This window comes from Wolffia australiana, chromosome 12, assembly GCF_029677425.1.
Source record: "Wolffia australiana isolate 7733 chromosome 12, ASM2967742v1".
Classification (NCBI taxonomy): Eukaryota; Viridiplantae; Streptophyta; class Magnoliopsida; order Alismatales; family Araceae; genus Wolffia; species Wolffia australiana.
This window is the reverse complement of record NC_135846.1, coordinates 12,302,785-12,317,870: the sequence shown is the minus strand read 5'-3', so window position 1 is coordinate 12,317,870 and position 15,086 is coordinate 12,302,785. Positions and strand designations below refer to the sequence as shown.

The 15,086-nt window shown below is 41.3% G+C and overlaps 3 protein-coding genes across 4 annotated transcripts; 1 reads left to right on the top strand and 2 right to left on the bottom strand.

Moving 5' to 3' along the window:
* Window positions 1-50: 50 nt before the first annotated feature.
* LOC144710201 (Stress responsive alpha-beta barrel domain protein) lies at window positions 51-6,344 on the bottom strand. 2 transcript variants are annotated; one of them, XM_078583902.1, is made up of 10 exons: window positions 5,954-6,344; window positions 5,646-5,772; window positions 4,673-4,800; window positions 3,867-4,006; window positions 3,716-3,784; window positions 3,508-3,646; window positions 3,371-3,433; window positions 2,719-2,762; window positions 2,545-2,648; window positions 51-374 (listed from the first exon to the last, which is right to left on the bottom strand). In XM_078583902.1, the coding sequence occupies exons 1-9, from the start codon at window positions 6,327-6,329 to the stop codon at window positions 2,562-2,564; spliced, it is 1,173 nt and encodes a 390-aa protein (XP_078440028.1). In that variant the 5' UTR covers window positions 6,330-6,344; the 3' UTR covers window positions 51-374; window positions 2,545-2,561. The 2 variants fall into 2 exon arrangements, with proteins under 2 accessions (XP_078440028.1, XP_078440027.1); XM_078583901.1 differs by lacking the exons at window positions 51-374; window positions 2,545-2,648; window positions 2,719-2,762 and adding an exon at window positions 2,769-3,051.
* A 2,256-nt stretch (window positions 6,345-8,600) lies between these two features.
* On the bottom strand, window positions 8,601-11,756 carry LOC144710647 (Calcium-dependent lipid-binding (CaLB domain) family protein). The gene is made up of 5 exons (XM_078584467.1): window positions 11,643-11,756; window positions 10,922-10,987; window positions 10,149-10,275; window positions 9,856-9,970; window positions 8,601-8,881 (listed from the first exon to the last, which is right to left on the bottom strand). The coding sequence occupies exons 1-5, from the start codon at window positions 11,707-11,709 to the stop codon at window positions 8,816-8,818; spliced, it is 441 nt and encodes a 146-aa protein (XP_078440593.1). The 5' UTR covers window positions 11,710-11,756; the 3' UTR covers window positions 8,601-8,815.
* A 2,428-nt stretch (window positions 11,757-14,184) lies between these two features.
* LOC144710379 (chromosome transmission fidelity-like protein) lies at window positions 14,185-15,086 on the top strand. Its single transcript, XM_078584119.1, has 3 exons — window positions 14,185-14,378; window positions 14,577-14,772; window positions 14,913-15,086. The coding sequence occupies exons 1-3, from the start codon at window positions 14,232-14,234 to the stop codon at window positions 14,942-14,944; spliced, it is 375 nt and encodes a 124-aa protein (XP_078440245.1). The 5' UTR covers window positions 14,185-14,231; the 3' UTR covers window positions 14,945-15,086.

The following is a 15,086-nucleotide window of genomic DNA, read 5'->3' as shown; positions in this document are numbered from 1 at the left end:
GGGACTCTTGGACGAGAGGTTTTCATTTGTACTTTCCTGCCTCTTAAACGTCATGTAAATAGATGATTGAATTAACAATATAAAGGTTGAGAAAGAGAGGGTATTTGGAGAATATGCCACAATTACAGATAATCTTCTGGAGTTTGCCTATTGTCTCCAAGGCTAGTAAAAAAGGAGAAGTCGGCTCTTAAAATGGTATAGCTCTTCAAAAAGCTTAGCCGTGATGACATATCTTTTTAATCTAAATTCACGGTTATCTGGGTAACTATACTCAATTTGAGATATTTACCCCTTTTTGTAGCAGAAAACGGGGGATTCCGCGCCCTCAATGAAGATCTTGATTGGACTTTTCCCCTGTTTTGGATCTGCATCTTCTGGCAAACGAAAGACAAAAACACCGTTAGGAAACTTTGTTATTTTGACGGAATTGGTAGATTTCTTCTTTAAACTTATATTTGGATGGTAAAAAAACTTACAACGAGGAGAGACTACTTTAGGAATAAGATTAATTGTTAAAATCTCTCGGATATTATCAATCTATACAAACAGGATTGCACAGGGCAAATCAGCTTTAGCCTGAAGTACTAGGCATCAGAGAAATACTTTTTCCAATCTAACTTGAGATGATCTGCTATTGAACAAATGCCAAACACTTCTTTGTGTCTCAACAGTTTAACTAAAAGATCTCAGCGAGGTTCACATGAGAAAAAATTAATCCCACAATTTTCTAGTGTTTCGCTTTGACATGAGTCTACATCATCCGCTGGTACGACAAAATATCGTCATGATCGTACGACTTACCTCTCTCTACGTATCTTTAAGCATAGAGAGAAATATCTGTCCATCATTGACGCAAACGGAATAATTTATTCAGCTACAGCATTACCAGGCCAGAGGACCCATCTTATCAATACTCTCACCGAAGGGAAACAAGGACCGGTAATTACACAAACGGGTATAGCTACGGTACCATCACAAGGCGGCAACAATATAAAATAGCTACGATTGCAGGGGAGTAATAAATACAGAAAGAGGAAGAGATCTCCAAGTCAGTCTCTGTCCGTCATCCAAACGAAATATAATATTGTTGATCTAGGAATCCACAGGGGGGATGATGGCGTCAATGACTACGCTAAAATATTTATGCCCCCAAACGATCAGATGGATGCTGAGCGAGTAGCCAACACCCTGCCTGGGTACAGAAGGGGGCCCTGGTTCTATTTCCCCAGCTCTGGTCGCGCCTTTTCAAGAGAATCAGGAAAGAAAAAGGCCCTCTAGTATTAAAACCTTCTACCTTGGTCTACTACCGCCACCACCGTCACACACACTCTCTCTCTCTCTCTCAGTGTTTATCTTTCTATACCCTTCTCCGGGGTAGGCTTGAGGTCTTCTAGGTTGGGGCATCCATGAATAGTAGGAGAGTAAACGCGGCGAGGCTGTTTGTTGTTCTATTGATGCTGTCAGTGGTGGGAGAAGCAACGGATGTGGAATTGGGCAGGCGGGCAGCGGCAAAGAGTAACAGAAGTGGGAAACGGGAAGGAGTTAGTGGGCAGCGCAACGGAGAGATGCCGGTGAGGTGGGATAGCAGCGGCGATGTTTATGGCGTGTCAGCAAGGAAGGTTCCTCATGGGCCAAACCCCCTCCACAACTGAGCCAGTAATAGGTCTCTATCTCTCTCTATATATATCTCTTTCATTCTATCTTCCTTTCTTATGATCACAGACACACTAACCTCTGTAGTATAATTCCTTTACTTGGAATACTATCTCTGTGATCTATGTCTAAAGGTTCATGGAATGAATATAGAGCAAAACAGAGAATTTCTCAGTTCTTCTGTTTCGTCTCATCTCTTGATAGCTCAGAATCAGAATAAAATTCTCTTCCGTTAGATAACCGTCTATCAAAATGATCAGGGAACGAAGTTAGAACCTCGATTTCTCTGATCGTCTCTTACCTAGCAGCTCTCAGTGTTTATCGGTCTCTCTTCTGGCAAGAATTATATTTTTGAAAGACTTGTTTCCGAGTAAACTGTGTCTCTTTCCGAGTAAAACACGATTCCTCGTATGATATATCTACCTCTGCTCTCGTTTACGTCCAATATATTTTAGCCCCTGTCCTGACCCACATGGTCTAAAACGTTGTTTTCGAGGAACGGTTCAGACTTCAGAGTCTCTCTATTTTCCTGCAAATAGGGGACACGCGAGGGCCGTGGGAAACTGTTCATTTCCCCTTTTTTTTCTCCAAATTTATGGAGAACAAGGCCCGGACGGTGACGAATGAGCAAGGCTCTGTCTACGAGTTGTACTTAAAACTAGCAGCTGACACAGCTTCGGCCCATCTGACGTAACCCCCTCATCACTTCTCTGCCATCTACCTCTGAATCCGGAGATACCTCTCTCTAGGTTTACATAGAGAAAGACCCATCACTGGCTCTTCCTCTATCTTCACCCTATATCTAGTGGGTCTGTATTCTTGTCTCTAGGATAATCTACTTGGGGATTTGAGCAATTGGAATTAAGAAACGGATAATATGATTACACGTACCTCTTGCGGAGAGCACGTCACATCAAGTCGGTGCCCACTGGGTCAACGGCGAAGTGCACCGCCAGAATTTTTTGCGAAATTTGCGCGAGTTTCCGACTCCACAGCTGCCATCAAAGCATCCAAAGCGTTTAGAAACTTAATCAAAGGGCGGAAAGGCGACGGCGATGAGCTCACCTCCTTGAAGTCCGAGCACCCCTTGAAACTCTCCAACGCCGCTTCTGCGAGAAAGCCCACTCTGAGAGCTCTAAAGTCCAGATTATATAGTTCAAGGACGTGGACGGGACGATTTTTCCGTCATGAGACTAAAAAATAGTCCCATCCGAGGGTACTGACGAATTTGGGAAAAAAATTCGTCCCAGAGACCACCGGATGGGACGGTGTTTGTCCCGTGGGACGAAAAAACCGTTGGCCCCGGCGGGCTGGGACCATAGACAGACGCCTCGCTTTGATGCCGCTCAGAATTAATTGTACATATGTCCATTTGTATTCCCTCTCCTCCATAGTTCCCTTAAAATAATTAGAAAAATCTATATTAATATATTAAAAAAACAAAATCAGTTTTTTTCGTCCGGGACGAATTTTGGGACGAAAATTCGTCCTGGGAGGACTGGATGGGACGAAAAACCGTCCCGAGATTATCGGACGGGACGATTTTTTTTGTCGGTGGACAAAAACCCATCCCATCCTTCGTCCCTGAGCTAACATCGGACGTAGGACGGGGCGAAAATTCGTCCCGGGAGGACTGGACTGGACGAAAAATTGTCCCGAGAGATTATTGGACGGGACTATATTTGAGAATAGAGAAGCCCAACGGCGGTGCTCTTACCGGACGGGAATCGGATCACTGCTCCGTGGGTGAACTCCCTCTCCCCGCGTATTAAGCTTGGACCTTCCCAAACTTCACAATAAGATCAAGAAAAAACAAGACTTTATAAAAAAAAAAAAGAATGTAAGAACGAGTACCGTGTGTTGCTTGAACGATCAGCCAGTTGAACTTCTCCACGAGAATCCGAAGACCGGTCAACGCTTCGTCCACAGCCTCTTCAGCAGCGTCCTCGTTGACCGAGATCAGCAGAACAAACTCAACCCCGCAGTTGAATTCCTGTTCTCTTCCGGAAAGAGATTTTAAGGAACGGATATTAAGGCAAAAAAAAAGTGTAAGCGGCACAACCTCTCCTCTTCTGAAGATGGTTAGGATGTCGTCCTCCACGTCGGATTCAAAGTCAACGGAGAGGGATCCCTGGAAATGTCAAAGTCAACGGATAGGGAGGGATGCCGGGGGAAGAGTGGAGACGACTGGTGAAGGAAACGCGAGGGCGTACATAGCAGTACGGGATCACGTACTCGTTTAGGACTTTAAGATATCCGGAGTTGCTGTAAAAGTTTCTAAGATCTTCCTTCTTCTGGAACCGCATGAAGATCGCGTGGGTGAAGCCGTCGGAGTTTTCATCCGCGATGCGGCCTGCAGTTTTAGAGAAAATATACCATGGATGATGAGAAAATTATGAGCCTTGACTTTTGAGTTTCTTAATGGGTTGATTACTTCCTAAGTTTCTCTTGCGGAGAAAATCCAAAAAAATAAAATTCGTTTTGGTAGGGAAACTTTGGGGCATACCATGATTGATATCATGTTTTCTACTGCGCGAAGAAAATCTGAAGGGTCGCATTTTCGGTCAATTTAATGAAAATAAAGTTCAGGGACCTTCTGTGGTTTTAAATATGAAGATTTTGTTTGAGATGAACGCAGGGACAGAGAGATTGTTGCTCTGAGACGATTCTAGAAGTGTATTTTCGTACAACATATCGAAAATAAGAATTAGATGGGAATGGATTTCATAATCAGGATACTGTTTTCCATCACTAGCCCAGACACACGAAATCAAACGATAAAATTCCGATGATCTCTCGATAAAATGGGTCACATTTGAACGTGGGCACGCCGAATTTCTCTGCTGTGAATCTTTTTTGAAAAGGTTAGTGCAAGTCTTTTTTCCGAGGACAATATATGATAGTAAAAAAATGATTAATTAAAATCCAAACATGAGGCGAGGCAGTAAAGAAGCAGTAACAAGAGCAAATTTCCGGTGAAAACCCAATGAACTGCTACAGAAGGGTGAAAAACACTAACCAAGAGATATTGAAAGAATTCCACGCATCTGATACTGCGTTGTATAAAGATAATCGAGCATATTCTTCTCTTCATCCTCCGATATACCAGGCTTTGCTTTCAATAGATAAATGTGTTCTACAACGCCCCTGTAAAATTAAAACCGAAAATAATCGGGCGTCGGTTAAACTTCTATTTCAATAAAAGCACAGTGGCATCGAAGGATAAAATGAAGTCATCTTTCTAGAAGTGTTTCAAAATAGTTAATTTTTTAAAATTGTATCAAATTAACAGCCGACCTTCACTATATTTATAACGAAAGTAACATGAGATAAATGTGGAGGAAACAGAAGATATGTAGCTGAAACGTGAGCAAAAGCTTTGTGCACACGTATATTTTTCAGGCGACGCCAGAGTTCATTAGGTACGACCGCAAATCTATATATTAAGATAAAATGATCATACAAAATTTTCAGCCTTAGAGCTAGATGATGGTAAGATCCGCCATCTACTTTAAAAAATAATCATTAAATGAAGATTCTCCGGCAGTATTTCTTCTCTGACCTGTAACTTTATGAAAAGACTTCAAAGACATGGCCGATAAAAAATTGCCATCCTTTGTCCGTGAAAAATTGTAGGAGAATGCAATTCTTTCTCGGGTAGAGTTCCGGGAAAAAGGGAATACCCCTGATTTGATGCTTCGGGATATTTATATTCACCAATGAGTATAGGCAAAACATCTTTAAATTTTAAAACGGTAAAGCTATGGTAAGTCTGATCATTCTATTTATATACGAGAAATACGTTCCAATAACACTGAAAGAGCGGACAGTTTTCTGTCATGCGCACAGTGGTCAGTATTCGACTCATTCTTAAAAAAATGTAAGCCAGCAGTGTCGTCTATCTCTTTGTGCGTTCCTGTATCGCTATTAAACTATAAATCTACGATTTCAAAAAAGGGCCAAAAAGCCAGAAAATACGCAAGAAAGACCACCTCTTCTTCACGAAACCTCCGGCAACCGAATCCGCATTCGAATTCAATGCGCAACAAACGAAATTTCCCTCCGCATTGGCATTACGCGGCCGCAAAGCCTCCTGCCTCTCCGGGGAAAAGCTGAAGACTGAGAAGAAACGTAAAGTCATGGAGCGAGAAAAATCCTCGGAAACCGACGGAAGTTTCGCGCAATTGCTAGATAATCGAGGAAGAATTGAACGCTTTCCGAAACGGCATCCGGACAGAGAACGGAATCGAAATCAACGAAGAAGATGAAGATGGCAAAACACAACAAAATCGAGGCTGACCTTGGAAGAGCGATTTCCTGCGAGGATGGAGAGGGGGAATTCGATCAGATCCTCCTGCGCTGGTCCAGAGTAGAGGGAGGCGATTCCCACACGCGAACATTCTCGCTATCTCCTCCGCCTTCGCGCCTCTGTTCGTTGGCCTATCAAACGGGTAGAATAGACAAATATCGTGCCAGGCGGTTATGACTTGAACGAAACCGCACAATAAAACTAAATAATTGTGTTTATACTCGTTCCCTTCTTTGGGCTTAGAATGAAGTAGGCCCAGTTGAAGCCCAATAACTGAAGTTTCGGGGACGGATGACGACCCGGAATCAATCAAACGTCTAAGTCTGTGGACGGATGACTGGACGAAGTCATTTCGGTCATTAGTCATCAATCATCTGTTTTGTCTCGCTTGTACGACGTGACAGAGTGGTTGTTGTTTAGTCATCCATTCAACCATCCGCGTTTCATTATTGTCGCCATTTCCCTTGGTCTCTAAAACACCCATTTCTCTCCACCTGATCAATTCAAGTGACTATCTCTCTTGATCTCTGATAACACCCTCAATTTGGTATTTAATTCAAGTAATTAGCTCAATTTTATGCATTGAAAGAGTTTAAAATAGAGTTGTTATCATATATTTATATGTTAATTACTTTTTCCGAGTAGTTTCTGAATTTTCCCTAATTTTTTGTTAATTTACGAATTTTATGGAATTTATTGAAGCTTGGAATAATTATATTTAAATAAAAATGCAAGCTTAAAATTTAATTATAATGTTAACTAATGTGGGGATGAATTACTGAATTTTCTAGATTTTTATAGAATTTAATTGGGTTTTTTTGGGACTTTATTCGGAAAAAAATGAATATTTAAATAGAAAAAAGATATGTTAATAAGGCAAATAGGATTTTTAAACCAATTTCTAAAGTCGGGGGGTCTTAAAATTCCTATTGCATTTATGCCCTTAAAACAGCTCTTGGTTGCCCATTGCAGGCATATAAATCCAATGAAATTTTTTCCAGGGTTTTATTGAATTGCTAGTAATATTTTTATGATTTGTCTTTAGTTTTTTCGAAATATGGAGGAAAGAGAAAGCAAAAGGGGCATATACATAGATATTTTTTTGGCAGTATTCGTTTGTGCGCGCCCATTTAATCAGGGTTGTTTTTGCAAAATTACGGAAAATTCTCTCTCTATTGCAGCGCATACAAAGCGCATGCCCCTGAGGTGACATGTCACCCTGTGATTAAGTGAAACATAAAAAGCACGCGGGTATGTGCAATTCGTTATGTATTATGTTTAATTTTTTATTTTTTTCTTATTTCAGCCGAGAGAGGAGATGCCAATTGAAGTTAAAAATTTTCCAGCAAATCAGGAGTCGACACGTGATTACGTATAAGGAAAAAAAATTAAATAAATGAATATTGATCCAACAACTATGATTGGTCAAAATTCATTGAGTAATAACTTTTGATCCTGAAGTCTGATTGAGGTCAACTGTTTATGGATTCGCTCGTCTCAACCTCTTCTTTCTATCTGTATGGTTGGATCATTCAGGTCAAGCATACATCGATGGCAAAAAATTAATTACTACTTGAGGTAAAATGGTAATTTACCATTAACCGAAGAATAAAAGCAGAATTTTGAGTTGGTGAGGTCATTCTGGTAAGGACTCTATCACAACTGCAATATAGAGAGGAGAACCACTGTGGATTAACTGTATTTGGTACTTTTTTACTGCATTGTATTTGATTTTTAGTGTGATTTTGATTGTATTAGTGAAACTTTTGATTATTCTTCTTGATTTTGGTCTGAATTTCTAAATTGCTAGACTTGAGTGAAATGTACAAGTCCTTACTATGATTAAGAGGAGTGAGCATTGAGTTGATCTAACTATTCCAATTACAAATTAAGAACAAGAAAAAAAATATAAAAAAGTTCAAATTCTAGGAAGATTAGGGCGTGTTTATGAGCTAGTAGTTAGAGAGTTTGATTTACAAAATCCTCCCTCACCTTTTCATTGGATCAAAGAAATCAATCTAGAGCTCCTCATTTCTTCTATTCTTCTATGTCTTCTACCCCGTTTCTAAATTATTCATCTAATTAGGGTGATTTGATCTTCATTGAAGATTAAATTAGCTCTAAATAAGGTCAAATTATTCAAGTAAATCACTAATTCAATTCCTTACTAGTTTCCCTTGGATGATACCTATACTTATCATTATACATCTTAAGGTTTAATAAATTTTATTGTATAAGTTAAAATCAACAATGACAAGGGATTATAAAATTGTAAAATTCACCCCAATCTTTGGCTTATCAATATCTCTCTCCATCTACCTTACTCTCTCCCTTTTTCCAACTCTCTCTCACACTCTCTCTCTATTTGTCATTTGTCTGTCATTTTATGTCATCAACCATCTAGAACAGATGGCTCATGACTAATGACGGAAATGACATGGGCGTCTGTCCACAGATTTAGACTGATAATTGATGATGGGGTGGGATAAAACAAAACTGCAGGCCCTCTGACGGAACAAAACGGCATGGTCTGTGACAGATGACTGACCAAAATGCCACTCCGTCTCGTATGTCTTGCCCGACCGATACTGAATTGCTCTGTTATCCATAGATCCGTCCTCGAGGCCCACCACCTGAATTACTTTTCCAAAAAACAATCGTATGGAATTTTGTAAAAGACAGTTTTACCCTTCACTAGGGTTTTCAGTGGAAACTGACATGAGCGATTATTTCATACATAGTATAAGGTCACAAGTTTTCAAGTGACTTATTTGACACGATGATCATTATATCCTAATGTGTCATAGTAATTAGGGCATTTGCAAAGAGAGATTGAAACCATGAATGGTCGCTTTAGTCACGGACAGATTCACGCCAACCTCCGAAAGTTTCCCTTTCATAGTCCTCAGAATGATAGTGCTACAAAAACAGGGGAATAAATCGCAGCATTAGTGTTATAATCCTAAAATCGAATGTTTAAATGAAAATTTTGGTTTTACTCCAAGCCTACGAAGAGAAACGAGAGAAAGTTTCTTTAATTTTGCATTTTGAGGTATTTGAAATAATTCTTAGTAGTCATAAAATCCATAGGAATACATTTCAAGTCTCAAAAATAAAGGTTTTGTGATAGGATTCCCAGCCCACGTGGGGGCATTATCGTCATTTTAATATGTTGCCCTTCTTTCTATGTCGCCTTTAAATAGCACAGCCCTCCTTGGAGGAGGGCAGACTGGAATTTGGGTATGAAGTGTATTGGTTTTCCTTCCCCTCTCATCTCTCCTATGTCTACAGGCTCTCTCCCTCCGCGATCCCCGTCCTCGTGATTGCCTCTACCTCACCGCGTCTTCAGGCGGCTCGTCCTCGGCCGATCCCTATCTCCTCAGCTCGGCCTCCTCTCCTACCCTTCCCGTTCCACCTCTCTACCCCGGGAATTCCCTTCTCGTCTCACCTTCGTCCACCCTCAGATACGGACCTCGACCAAGGTCCCTATCATTTTGACAAACAGATAAAATAAAAATTAAAAATACAGAATTGAAACATAGGTAAAAATATAAAGTTCATTTCCAAAAAAATCCAAAATCAAAGTTTTTTATGATTTAGTACCATAACTGCTATAAGATATACTAAGGCAAAAGTAAATACCCTGTTCAAGGATTACGAGAAAGTGTGATAGTAATGTCAAACTACATAGTTACGTCTGTAATATTCGCAATGAACTTCTGCTTACCGCGTGGCATTCTTGTATAATTACATTAATTATACATCATTGTATAAAAAAATCATCTCCAATATGATTCCAAGAAATGTCGTAAACTAATTTTTAAAAATAAATGGATTAGAATGCAAATGTAAACAAATTGAAATTTCTAGGATGGAGGTTTAGAAATATCCACCTCTGGTTTGAAGGTAAGACCCAGTTTAATCCCTCCTCGGTACTCTTGATCCTTGACTACTCGATAAATTGCAGGAGGGAGGCTCCCTTCTGTGATAACTGGTTCAAGGGGAATCCTGAAATACGAATGCCACGGAGGCGTGTTCCCTAATTATCATTATCAAGTTAAATCCCCTAATGTCTGGAATTTAATATTATCCCTTGATCAAACTATCCATTACATTTTTTTATAAAAATCTTGCTTTGATGAAAAGTTTAGGAAAAAGCCCAACAAGACGCATGGTTAACACTCACGTTACTTCACCGACAAAATCATCGTTGGATCCAACATCACTATCCATAATCTTGATACTTAAATCAGAAACGTCACTTGATATCTTAAAAACGAAAGTTTCATTCCATTCCGGATCAGCCCCCTGACCTGCAACAAGTGAAATTAGTGTTAGAAATGTAAGGAACGTATACCACTTTGAACAGAAGACTACAACATATTAGCATGAGTTATTCAATATAAGTTCACTCATTGGTCCAAAGAGCACCAGCAACGGCGATCATGTTTATAAGATTTATAAACATATTAATGAGTTATTCAATACAACATATTACCAATAATGTTGTCACACCCCATACATATTTGCTTCGAAAAACGTGAGACAAAAATATGTAAAATTGCTTGGATAAACCCTTTTACAGTCATGAGAATGCTTGACCTGTGGACTTTGTCGCATGCACAAGAAGTTTTTTCTTTTCTTTTGATAATCTCACTCTCTGACATGACTTCCTACCATGATTAGTACCTTTCGTACATATATAATTACAGTTTGGAAAAAAACTGAAATTACTGAATAAATTCTTCAAAATATCAACATTTATGCCACAAAAGGGTTATGTTTAAATCAGAATTCATAGCATACTACAATTAAGTAATGCTGACCGAAAATCCCAGGTAGACAGTTTGCAGCAGAATTAGAGGGTTCAGGCAAAGGACACAAAATATATCGCAGAGATTTGAAAACGATATCCACAGTACATGAAGGAATAATAAGGGGACTTGAGAAATTATAAACCTGATGCAACGCTGCTTCTTTGTTCTTGAGTACGGCATGTAAGTATTGCGTAAGGGTCCATGTTGGCTGATTACATTCCAAAAGCCATAAAAGAAATAAACAAAAAATTACGAGAGAACAGAGAAATGCAAGAATAAAGCGGTATAACATTGTTTCAAAGTAAATAGTTCAAATGGATAGTTCCCGAAAGTAGTGTACAATTCAAACACAGATATCCGATGATGAAAGAGAGACCATCCCTAGAAATGGACGATGATGCATAAGACATCTAGCAGCCAAACTTCACTCAATGGATTTTTATTGCTTCACACCAACTTGTGCCGCGCGTCGGCGTTATCATGGGAAACTAAAATTTCATTGAGGGAAAAGTTCGAAACGATCCCAGGAAAACGCGATCGAAGATCAAAAAGAAGAGGCGAACGCAACACGATCATCCGGATCAAATCTCTTGCAGGCAGAGTAGTCCATCATCAAGAGAGATCTCCACTCAGCGCAAAATTATGGAAAACAAGAAGCATAGCAGTTGAGTCGACCAATTCAGTGGAGAAAAACGATTCCAGAGACCGAAACGGATACTTCATTCAGACCGATCGATAATCACGCCCGGAGGCCTAGCGCTATAAATTAATTAAGAAAAAAATCAAAGATCGGATCCAATACAGGTATGCGAGCGAAGATCTTTGAAACCTACGGCGATCACACGAAAATATGGCAAACTCACTCAGGAAATCGGTGTCATCGAGGCCTTTCGCTCCGACAAGCAGCACTTCCAGCGTTCCTCGTGTCATTTCTGCCTTCTTTTCCTCGTCCTCTTCTGCGACAGCGATCAGAGAATGTTGAACATCGATCGAAAAACGTGTCGCAGTATTTATAGGCATTCTTTACCGCCAGCTGGCAAAAACCCGTCCAACGTCAACGTAGTCGAGCTTAGGAGTGTTGACAATTTCACTTCCCAATTCTTCTAAAAATAGAAGGGTAAATAGCAGGGGACATCCCAAACCATATCCAAAATCTGCGAGTTAACCTTAGCTTTTTTTTGGCACGGTATATCCCAAACTCGCTAAGTCGATGGTGATATATCCCGGTGATGACATGGAATCCATCGTGGCTGCCAGGTGGATCTCCGACCAGATTTTGACCGGGCGGAACCCACCTGGCAGCTACGCTGGATTCCACGTCATAAGGGGATACGTCGACCTGCCAAGGGTTTAACTTAAAGAGAGAGAGAGAGAGAGAGGCATTCTAGAGAGAGAGAAGGAGAGAGAGGTGGGCTAGAGAGAGAGAGAGAAGGAGAGAGAGAGGTTCTAGAGAGAGAAAGAGAGGTGTTCTAGAGAGAAAGGCCTTCTATAGAAAGAAAAAGGGAGAGAGAGGCGCTCTAGAGAGACCCGACCGAATCGAATCGCGCGGGAGAGTGAGGCGAAACCACCTCTGCCGCCGGCCGCCGAGGCCCGCGAGCTCTTGGCGGAACCCCCCCTCTCACTCTCTTTCTCTCTCTCCCATATCTACAACGATCGCCGATAACCTTCCCCTCTGTCCCTGTCTATGTCTCTGTTCAAGAACGCCTCACTCTCCCGCGCGATTCGATTCGGTCGGGTCTCTCTAGAGCGCCTCTCTCTCTCTTTCTCTCTCTATAGAACGCCTCTCTCTCTAGAACCTCTCTCTCTCCTTCTCTCTCTCTCTCTAGCCCACCTCTCTCTCTCTCCTCTCTCTCTCTCTCTTTAAGTTAAACCCTTGGCAGGTTGACATATCCCCTTATGATGTGGAATCCAGCGTGGCTGCCAGGTGGGTTCCGCCAGGTCAAAATCTGGCCAGAGATCCACGTGGCAGCCACGATGGATTCCATGTCATCACCGGGATATATCACCATCGACTTAGCGAGTTTGGGATATACCGTGCCAAAAAAAAAGCTAAGGTTAACTCGCAGATTTTGGACATGGTTTGGGATGTCCCCTGCTATTTACCCAAAATAGAAAGGTAGAGACAATCCCGTCCCATTCCGTCCCACGTCCGGATGACCCCATAAAAAATCATGATATAGATATTAAAATCGTCAAAACAGCCTATATTAAAATGTGTATTAGAATATTGTAGTCTCCCCATACGGATGACGGATTAGTGGGACGTTATTTGTGGTGCCAATAGGGTTTGACAGTCCCGGTCCAGTCCGGGTTTTGAGCAAAGACCTAAACCTTACCTAAGCTTCGGTCCGGTTCCTGTCTGTTCTTGTTCGGTTCCGGTCCACTCCGGACCTATCCCGGTCAGGTCAGGTTGACTAGTCAATGTCAAAGTCAAAGTAGAGAATTTATATTCATAGTAATGTTAAATATCTTCTACGTCAAGTGGGTGCCCACATTTGGTCAAATATATGGAGTCTAGACTGAGTGCAGTGGAAAGATCTCTGTTAAATCTGATTTGATATTTTTAGAGTTTTATAAAAAAAATTAAATAATAGACTTCCGGTTCCGGTCCTGGTTTGACCATTGGACCTAAACTTGTTTGACACCCTCAAATGGAGGACTATAGTTCCAGATCGTCCGGGACGTGGACGATGGAGGGGACGGGACGATCGATGTCCGAATATTTCAACTTCGTCCGAACCATCCCGCCCAGGGACTCCTCCATTGAAGAAAAAAATCGCCCACATCCCGACTTTGCCAGTTTCATCCTGTCTGGAGAAAAACCGTCCCGTCCCTCGTCCCAGACAAAAGAAATCACATTTTAAAATTTTAATATGCTTTCCTAAGTTTTTTAGGGAAATATGGAAGAGAGAGAAAGCAGAGGGACATATGTACAAATACTTTTGGGCGACGTCAGTTTACACGCGCGAAAAAGAGCAGGGATTTGATGCAAAAGGTTAAGGAATTGATTAAGCGATGCCACGTGGCGAGATATCAACCGTCGGACAGGACAGTTTTTTCGTCCGACAATATGAAAACAGTCCCGTCCATTTGTCCCGAGATGAATTCCTGTCCCAGTTTTCGTCCTACTTCGCAGATGGGACAATTTTTTTCGCCGTGAGACGAAAAAACCATCCCGTCCGCATCCCTGCACTATCTGGAGGACCTACAAGCCCAGTTTGTACCGGTCAAACCGGTGCTTGGTCCTAAATCTTCAACCGTAAGTGCAAAGACTTTTACTTTAGCTCAAGATAATGAGGAGATAAATGTCCAAAATGCCCCTGCTCTTTCCCGCCTTCTGCGTCGCAAATAACCGAAATGGCGGGAAATTCAAATATCATGATCTCCTTGTTTATCAGGTTGAACGATGGCACGGCGAGCTCGCGAGGGTAGACGAGAGGCGGATTAGGGGAATGCAAATCCAGGTCCAGTGCGCCTGCGGCGATGGCGGCTGTCTGGAATGGGCGATCGTTGAGCTGCAAGGCGTTGTTGAGGCGAACTCCTCGATCCAAGATCAGATTCAAAACTTCGAGATCGGACGTTTATGCTGCACTTCGCAGGTCTGTAGAATCGATAATGAAAAAGTTTCGTTCTATTTTGACTGCGTCTAGTCCCCAAAAAGTGCCGATTGTTTCGAACTTTCAATTGTTTAGAACTTCCGCAAATTCTATTTGCAGAATCTTCATGAATTCGATCAAATCTTATTCCACGATGTTTCCGTTCCTGATTATTATTTTCTCATTATTTTGCTTCTCCAGTCAGCGTACACATTTACGGTCGGCTATCATGAATTATCGGGGAAGAAGGTGCCGTTGAAGAAGCCGTTTCTGGTATTGAAGAAGAGGAAGGAGAAGCTGCAAAACGGAGAAGAATCCTCGACGACGGCGCTGGAAGTCGTCGGAATTATTCGTCATCGGATTCTTTTCAAGGACAGACCGAAAGCTCTGATATCTGGTGAGTGATTATACTGCCGACCCCGAAATTCCTGAGCCAAGTCAGGATTTGTAGTTCGAAAATTCGTCATTCATCTCTCTGCTTTACTCAGATCGAAAGTTTTAATGATTTATATAATACTTTCTTACATTCCTTAACAGCGCCACAAAAGAAGGAGAAGAAGGCAGGCTAAAGACGGATTAGAATCAGGAATCAATAATGGGTGTCAAAGGGTCTTACTCAAAGTTAATCGACAGGTCAGCTTATCTCTAGAAAATCTGGATGTCGTTATTTGTTCAAATAGATGAGTAAATTTTCGTTGGCCTCTTTGAAAA

Excerpts from the sequence above, each read along its gene's own strand:
- LOC144710201 (XM_078583901.1), bottom strand. The coding sequence starts at position 6,329 with ATGACTAATGACCGAAATGACTTCGTCCAGTCATCCGTCCACAGACTT. Across the intron at positions 5,773-5,953 it reads CAGGAAATCGCTCTTCCAAG|TCTTCAGCTTTTCCCCGGAG; the intron begins GTCAGCCTCGAT and ends GTTTCTTCTCAG. Across the intron at positions 3,647-3,715 it reads CCATCTTCAGAAGAGGAGAG|GAATTCAACTGCGGGGTTGA; the intron begins GTTGTGCCGCTT and ends GGAAGAGAACAG.
- LOC144710647 (XM_078584467.1), bottom strand. The coding sequence starts at position 11,709 with ATGACACGAGGAACGCTGGAAGTGCTGCTTGTCGGAGCGAAAGGCCTC. Across the intron at positions 10,988-11,642 it reads CGATGACACCGATTTCCTGA|CCAACATGGACCCTTACGCA; the intron begins GTGAGTTTGCCA and ends GAATGTAATCAG. Across the intron at positions 9,971-10,148 it reads GATTTTGTCGGTGAAGTAAC|GATTCCCCTTGAACCAGTTA; the intron begins GTGAGTGTTAAC and ends TTCGTATTTCAG.
- LOC144710379 (XM_078584119.1), top strand. The coding sequence starts at position 14,232 with ATGCAAATCCAGGTCCAGTGCGCCTGCGGCGATGGCGGCTGTCTGGAA. Across the intron at positions 14,379-14,576 it reads GTTTATGCTGCACTTCGCAG|TCAGCGTACACATTTACGGT; the intron begins GTCTGTAGAATC and ends TTGCTTCTCCAG. Across the intron at positions 14,773-14,912 it reads ACCGAAAGCTCTGATATCTG|CGCCACAAAAGAAGGAGAAG; the intron begins GTGAGTGATTAT and ends ATTCCTTAACAG.